The sequence below is a fragment of the Morone saxatilis genome, unplaced genomic scaffold, assembly GCF_004916995.1.
Source record: "Morone saxatilis isolate NCDOM2014 unplaced genomic scaffold, NCSU_SB_2.0 Contig1, whole genome shotgun sequence".
In the NCBI taxonomy this organism is placed as follows: domain Eukaryota; kingdom Metazoa; phylum Chordata; class Actinopteri; family Moronidae; genus Morone; species Morone saxatilis.
The window spans coordinates 20358903-20367429 of NW_023339651.1; the positions used below are offsets into that span (position 1 = coordinate 20358903).

General features: G+C 40.7%; 1 protein-coding gene across 3 annotated transcripts in view; it reads left to right on the forward strand.

Moving 5' to 3' along the window:
* Positions 1-2905: 2905 nt before the first annotated feature.
* abcc3 (ATP-binding cassette, sub-family C (CFTR/MRP), member 3) overlaps positions 2906-8527 on the forward strand; it is a 48413-nt gene continuing 42791 nt past the window's right edge. For 2 of the 3 annotated variants that reach the window (XM_035663809.1, XM_035663801.1), the window contains exon 1: positions 2910-3226. In XM_035663809.1, the coding sequence (XP_035519702.1) occupies positions 3191-3226 (36 nt within the window). In that variant the 5' untranslated portion in view covers positions 2910-3190. Of the gene's footprint in view, positions 3227-8527 lie in introns of all 3 variants that reach the window. The other variant, XM_035663817.1, reaches the window with a different exon arrangement.

Here is an 8527-nt window from a genome sequence, read left to right on the forward strand (position 1 = left end):
AATATATTATTTTTCCCTATCAAATTTAAAGTAAGTAACTAAGTCTGCTTTAGAAAAGAAAAAAAACATTTGTTAAAAGAACAAAACAAAAAAACAAAATCAAAACAGTGTACAAAAGCACTTTTCAAACCACTGAGAAAAAAGTAGATGGATAGATATTTAGCTGTGGCTTAAAACACCCAAGAGTCTTGGGTCGACAGCCTGGGGCTCAGGACAGAGAAGGCACAATCTGAGTTTTCAGTCTTGAACGAGGTACAACTAGCAGGCCTTGCTTGGTATTAGGTATTAGTAGTTCACTAATATACTCTGGAGGAAGATTATTCAAAGCCTTATAGGTGGGGAGGAAGATCTTGAATTTAATCCTAAATTTAATCAGAAGCCAGTGTACTGACATCAGAATTGGGCTGTTGTGAGAGTGATATGAGGTCTTAGTGAATAGTCTTGCTAAAGAGTTTTGGACAAACTGTACCAGGGTGACAGCATCTTGGCTTAGGCAGGAATAAAGAGCATTACAATAGTCAAAGTGGGGGCACAAAAGCATGGATGACCATTTCCAACTTTTGGAAAGATAACAGTGGGCATATTTCTGCAATATTCCTCAGTTGAAAGTAGCAGGACTCAATAACTGTTTTGACATGTTTAACAAATTTCAGCTGGTAGTCAAAAATGATGCCTAGGGTTTTTTGAAGTTTACCAGGCCTCACGGATAAGTAGAGTTGTGTATCATCAGCGTAGCAACGATAACACAACCAAATTGGAGGATCAAGGGCCCTAAAGGGGAGCATATAATGAAAATAAAAAGGGGTCCAAGAATTGACCCTGAGGCATAGCAAAGTCAAAGGAGCACTGGTGGATAACTTGTAATCAGTGGATACAAAAAGATTCTGGTTGGATAAATAAGAGCAAAACCAATTTAGTGCTACACCAGATATCAGGCATACAAGGTATAGGATTGTAGTAACACAAAAATGTATCAATTTAATAGCACTTACTGTATTAAAACGCTTCTAAATTAATTTTGTGTTTGCTTATAATGAAAAAATGCAGTGGAATATTCTTCAGAATAAATTAGGTACAGGTGCACGACAAAAGCAGCACTTCCTCCGACCTGCCATCCTCGAGCTGTCCACCAGATGCCCTCGGTCTTTCTCTCCTCTCTCACTCCCACTTCCAGCCAGTCCCTCCTGGCCTGCAGTTGCCTGACATCCCTCTGTAGCTGTACACACCTGTTCCCACTTAAATCCTGCAGTACTTATACAAACCTTTTTCCCCAGTCAGATTGTTAAGTTTTGTAGTTTTCATTGTTGCATGTGTTTTTGCTTTGGAGCCACCTGTACCTGCCTGTCTACCTGTATCGTAAAATTAGGATGGGCGACAAACTTTTAAAATCAAATATGATACTGATACATTTTGTTTGTTTTGTGCTTTCTGTGTTAATCAAATTTAATTATTGCCTGAGTACACCTTTTTAGACAGCAAAATGGCAGTTTGATTCCACCTGTTCTATCTCCCGAGCAACAAATGACAAGCAGCCTAATCTTTGTAAATGTTCTCCAACGACGTTGACTCTTCAAGCATTAATTATTAGCCTATACTAAGCAGCAAGATGCTTTATGCTTGAACTTTAAAACAAAACTGCCTAGAATACTGTAAATGTCCTGCATGACGGGCTCCTGAGGAAGGGGGGCTTAACACACCCTTCAAAATGCCTGTATACAGCTACAGAGCTATGTAGACTAAAGGTATTGGGTGGGGCTGAGGAGTAGGTGTATGTATTTGTGAGTGTGAAGGCTGTGTCTTAAAATTCAGGTTCTCTTTCCTTTTTCCTTATATAGCCGAGGGAAGTTGCACAACGACTCAGAAGCATACATTCACGTTCTAGCAATGGGAGCTGCCCAACACAACCACCCAGCTATATCTTGGGACTACATATGAATTTATATTTAACTCTGTAATAGAAATCTATACTTATTGTAAATGAGTGAAATGTGCCTTATTTTTTTGGGTAAGAACACAGGGTGATACTTTGTCTTTTTGCTCAGCAGTTTTCCAGTCCAGAGTATAACATTTAGGAGGATCTATTGTCAGAAATGGAATATAATATAAATTAGTATGTTTTTATTAGTGTATAATCACCTGAATATAGAAATCCTTGTGTTTTCATTAACTTATGATTAGCCGTTTGTCTACAGATGCCGCGGGTTGCCTTCTGTGGAGTTTATACAGTAGCTCAGAACGGATAGATAGGGCCTTTCACGTTTTATGCAAGTTTCACAGCCACCGTAGTTGCTCCTACTTACAGTTTTCATTCTCGGGTTGTCAAACACTACGTTGGTCAGTTAGTTGCAATCTGCAACTTCACCCCTCAATGTCGCTGAATCTTACACACTGGTCCTTTAAATGTCATTTAGGGTGACTCCCAGATAGAGGCTGAATTGTGCAACTGAACAACCCTGTATCAATTGTTAGTCTCTGATTGAGACAAATTGCTCTGGGACACATGAAACTGTATGATTGAAGTACAAATTCGTAACAGTATTCTGTTAGCTGGCAAGCGAAAGAGAATCCATTAGCAAATAATTGGATATTGTAATAAAACTCTGAAAGAGCTGTTTTGTTGAATTCACCTTATTACACAAATTACCACAACAAACCCACTTAACCCCAATCCTCTCCTCTGGCCTGAACTGACCTTTAATTTATTTGGCCCGAATAAGCACCAAACCAAATCTCACCTATCATCTGATTTAGCTGTTCAATCTTACTATTCCTCACCCTGGTGACATGACTCGACAAAACTATGACTTCATGTTGTTGAGTCATGTTGTGTGTGCATGTCAGAGTGAGGGGGTGGGGGCGTGGTCTAGTAAGCGGACGCCCCGCCCTGCCGTCACGACAACCTCCCAGAGAAATAATTCAGCCAGCCTCGGTTGACTTTTCTTTCTCGTTTGGCAGCAGAGCGGAAGAAGCGGAGCGCTTCCTGACGCAGGTCGGTCCACGGTGTCGCCGGTGGAGGAGACACACAGAAAGCGAAGCGCCTTCGCAACACATACTTGTCTGTGTGGCATGTGACTGTTAGCGAGCGTCTTTTCACGCGAAGGAATAAGAAAGCTGGTCGGCAAGAAAGGGCTCGACCTGTAGAGGGGATAAAGAGCTCTCCGGTGGTTCCCGGTCTCCCGCCGTGACGGAGATGGAGAGACTGTGCGGACCAGACCTTCCCTTCTGGGTGAGTACGCTTCCGTCACCCGGTGTCAGCCCCGGTAGTTTGTCATGACTGCCGTGCATGACACAGGATACTGTCCTTGTGTGTACTTCGCGTACTACCTGAGAAGATTGTACAATGTTACTTCATTAGCCGCTTTTTTCCCTTCCGGGCAGCCGTTCAGGAGTACAGTAACAGCCATGGCTAACTATAAATAACGCACTTAATAGCATTTACTGTGTTAACAGGCTCCCAATTAATGTCATGTTGAATTAACATGCTTTCGTTTGCTGTATGAAGAAGTCGGACACTGCTGTTTTTTCCTTCTGCAAATAAACTGCCAAACATGGCTTATTATGAATGTTATTGTAGTATTTATGATACACCTCTGACACGATAAACTTATCTCAGTATACAGTAGTAAGGTCCCTCTAGGAATATTGCAGTGATAGCAGGAGAGATAACAGTATAACGGTGTAACATCAGAGTTGGAAGGACCTGATGGATATCCTGTTAAAGACGCACTATAGTCCCACTGGGAATATTTCTGCATGGCGATAAAATCTCATACAGTAGCAGAAGTCACTTTATACAAATATCCTAGGAGACTTAATTACCATTAATAAACTGTCACATTAATATCACCGTTTGGCTCCTGTTAATAAGTCTAAGTGTCATGAATATTGCAGGAGATTGGAAATCCCACAGGCTAGAGCAGTGGTACCCGGAGAAGTGGGAATACTCTTAATTTATTCCCCAGATTTTGTTTTTGAAGCAGCCGACCAGCTAAGGATAAACACCCTGTGATATAAACAGCGACATGTAAGACTACTGGTATTTAACGTACCCAAAAATGGGCCAGTAGTATTTACACACTGTCACTTAACTTCTGCTGCTTGACCTCAGGCAGTAAGGACCATTATGGAATTAACATATTAACACAGAAGAATCCATACTGGTCTACAAACCAAAGGGTGATCCATACAGCAATTATGCATTTTTAGTGAAGTAAAATTGGACAAGCCTTTGCCATCCTGGGGGGATCAGCTGGCAGAGCACTACAGAATGATGGGCATTGGACTGGGTAAGTGGGTATCAGTGCAGACTGAAGAATAAGGTACTCCGTATATACCCTGCACTACACCACTGGGCTATAGGTCACTACTCCGTTGTACTGCATACACACTCTGAATCACAGTTGGAAGCTTCGGTTTCTTTCACCACTTATTTTCCTCAATATTCATTACACCTTGTCGAATGTCTACTACTGGGCTCTGTGTCATTTTTTGCTTTTTTTCAAATCCTAATGCAGGTTTAATCTTGCAATGATTCAAGTATTTCCAACTACTGTTTTTATTGCTCTGTTGCAATTGTATATTCCCACAGCCTTACACAACAGCGGCTCCTAAAGTGAACATTAATTTCTCTTAAACAGAGCAAACAACAAATGATTTGTTATGTGTTGTTATTTGCCTTTGTGCTGTGAGACTAAGATCGTGCAACAATGGCCACCAAAGCGCTCAGAAAATATTTACAAGCTTAATTTGTACTTGTAACATGTAATGTGTATGACTGAATGTAATGACTATTAATGCAACTGCAAAAAAAAGTGCTCAGTCTAGTCTACACTTGTGTGAATGTCATAGGTCTGCAGCTGCTTCACAGTAAAAGCCTTCCTGTGGTGCATGCACTGTTGCCTTTGACAGTGTCTTGGCAGTTGGAAAGCTTATATGAATCATTTTGACATCCCAGAAGATTAAAAGTTTGTCATGCACAAAGCAACATGAGCATTTATTTCGGAGTGTGTTTCTTTGGTTTTGCGTAGGTACTATAAAATGGTTTTATCGAAGCTTTTTTGCTGAAACCAGCTGCAGCAGGCAGCTCAAATGAGGTCGATGAGAGCAGACTGAACCATAACAATGATCCTAAAGGTGCTGAAACGTGCCGTGGAGTTGAGACGAACTGCGATGATTTTATGTGGGTGTTTTCACATTAGACGTAGTCATTTTAATCCGCTATTGATCTGAAAATATTGATTAATGCAGCTTTAAATCCTAACAAATCCTGAGAATATGAGTGAGATGACACCAGTCGCCCTCGTGTTCGGGGTAAATCTTATTAAGCTGCCTGTCTGCTCCATGCTGTATCTTTTGGTATGGGGTCTGTCTGACATGTGAGGAAAGTTGGGAGGCCTTTGCCCCACACTGCCATGAAGAAACCCCTCTATGCACCAAACTCAAGAGCTTTGTTGTTTCAAAAAGGGTTAAGACTATGCACCTGATTTTGCTCTGGCGGGATATTCTACGAAAGGCAGGCTTGTTTACGAGGTCATCTGAGGTGACCTAAACTAGTTGCTGCTGTTGACGTCCACTTCAAACAAACTGGAGGCAGTTGTAATCCCCCAGCGCTCAACAGTGCGCGTTCAGTGCGAGTCAGGTTAAACGCCGAGGCCTGGCCAGAGACTTTATTTGCGCTCTCATTGTTTGTAACAGATGTTGTATGTAACCTGCATCGGCTCAACAACACTTTATACATCTCTGTCGGTCATTGCTTTGTCAGTAGATTGGCAATAAGATAACACGCTTTCACGTGACAGACTGCATGCAATCTTAACACTGCTTACATGCTGATATAATGGTCACTTTGGAAGTCAAAGGTTCATATTTCACCTTCACAAGATCAAGATAAGGGATGTCAGACTCGGGCCTCTTTGACGTCATGTAGAACTGGAAAGTGGTTGAAGGGGCCTTGAGTTTGAATTTGACATTTGTGTCAATGTGACTGTGGGGAGGTGTCGGTGTGGTTGCTGTGGTAAATCAGTGTTTCCCACAGTGGGACTGCAGCGATGAAGAGTAAACACGCAGAGTGTAAATATTGGGACTGTGCTATCAGTTTGTAATTGTTTAAGATTGAATTGAAAACATTGATTCCACATATTTTGTTTTGTGATATTGGTATTGGATTAGTATTGATCTTCAAATACAATTCTTGTGTTTAAGCGATAGCAGTGCTTAAGCGTGAATTGAGGGCTATGCTATATGCGCATATATTGCTGTTGATTGACTAATCGATGAATGAACTAATCATTTCAACATTATGCCAGATGTTAACTGTTACACCATAAGCAACAAGATTCTGCATATGCACTATATGATGTTTTGATGTACCAGCATTAAGCTCCCTCAGTCAATAGCTAAACACTGTAGCTGCTGTTTGCTTCATGCTTTATTGCTGTTTGCGATGTCTTATGAAGATGGCTGCAGTTGTGATAGAATGCCGTGCAGCCCTATTATCAAATGTTGATAGAAAATATGTGCATTATGAAATAGCATCACAGGTTTTATTACAGGTGAAAATATTGTGGGTACTATGCATTTGTTGAACAGGGTGGGTTAATGTGTCGCTCATTAGAGCCACAGCCGTAAACTGTATCATGGATACATGCAAATGTTGGAGTAGCTGGATGCTTTGGCTGGGAAGGGATTTGCATGTGGTGTGAGCTGTGTTCCCCACCTGCTTCTGCCTGCTCACAGGATCCTAAACACTGTGATTCAAACAGAAGACCTAAAGTGTTCTTTGGCTTTCGGTTGTATCACACAATGTTTCTCAGTTCATTTTAAGTTCTGCGTCAAGTTCTCTATCAACTCTATGTTGGGCTTAATATCTGAGATTCAAAGTAAATGTTCAACCCAGCTAGCAACCTGAAGCCTACATCGGTGTGTTTCCTGCAACTCATCAGCTCACTGTGGCAGCTCCTTCTTGTTCCATTTCTCCCTCGCTAAAATCAGCTCACTGTCTTGTCACAGCAACCAATGGCAAATCAGAGTTAATGGTGCAATGGAGGGGGGGGATGGGCGCAGTCTCCCTCCCTACTTTCTATCCCCTACTGCCAATACCTTTGCTCCGTCCACACCCATCTTGAAACTCGGCCTTGCTATAAATGATGGTAATCTGGTTTTGTAGATAGATATTTGAAGAATCAGATTTTCTGGTATACCTGTTTAATATCTGATCTACAGTGAGTGCTGGTTTTATTGAAGTGTTCACCAAAGCTCCACACTGACATGCTAATATAGAATGATTGTGATGCTGTCAGCACACTGATGTAAACACACAGTGCTGTGCTCTCCACTAACAAAAGCCACGAGGAGTATAGATATATCAGGTTATACACAAGCAGACAGACTGTGTGACATGTAGTACACACATTAACACACTGATTGAAAGCCAGTTCATCAGCAGCGTTCTATACCAACAGTTCAGCCTGTCTGCAGCAGCTTCCAGTTGTGTGTTGAGGGAAAGTGCATCCATATAGGAGGAGCAGAGTTGGCCTCGGATGCACTGTGTAGAAACGACACACTGTTTCATAATTCTGGAATATATACGTCGTCATTAGTCAGGGTCTGGGTGGTGTCGGTTGGAGCTTCAGCTGAATGAAAACTGAAAATGAGGAAGTTGTTCTAATTGAAGAAGAGTCATTATGACGAGGGACGTTTGGTCAAAGTTCAGTGGTGCCCAGCAGTTAGTGTGCATTTGTCAAGGTGTGTTGTCTTTAACTCTAATTGGGATGGTGTATTACGGAGATTTACTGTGGGTAAAAAGATCAGAGCCTTCCCAAACTGTGAATGAACAATCTGACTGTAGGGAAAATATAACATTTTAACTACAAAAACACTATGTAACTGCTGAAGTAAAGAACTCACTGACTGCAGCATGCTGTCAATGGTTGGTCTTTGCGCATGTTTTTAAACTACTATCGTAATTAAACAGTATCTACTTGTTAATAACCTGATGAAATGTAGTTTGGAGACTTCTGATCACAATACTGAAAGTTATGTGTGAACAGTAATGTCCAAAGCTTTAAGCCACAGTTTTAATTAATTAAATTCATTTTAATTCGATGTGTGTTTGGATTACAATTTTCAAACGTTTATGCATTCATTTTGTAAAAAATAAACCTTTGTTTTATGTGTCAGGCAGACAGGAAATTGGGTCGTCATAGCAGCCAGGTACATTTATATACAATAAAATACAACAATAGAATAAAATACAACAATAGAATATTGTATATATATAATAAATGTAGTTTAATATGCAGAAAGTCAGTCCAACAGAGAGAAATGGTCGTTGTTTAACTACTTTATATATTGAAGATATTATGTTCTGCACTACAAAACATCTCTATCTTATTTATAAATTAATTGTAAAATTCCTGTTTTCAGTAGAATCAAAATAATCACAGTATATTCCAGAAACATCAAAACAATAACTTGTGAGGGATCATGGGAGTTGTTGTCTTCACCTCCATTGTTGTCTTCACCTCCA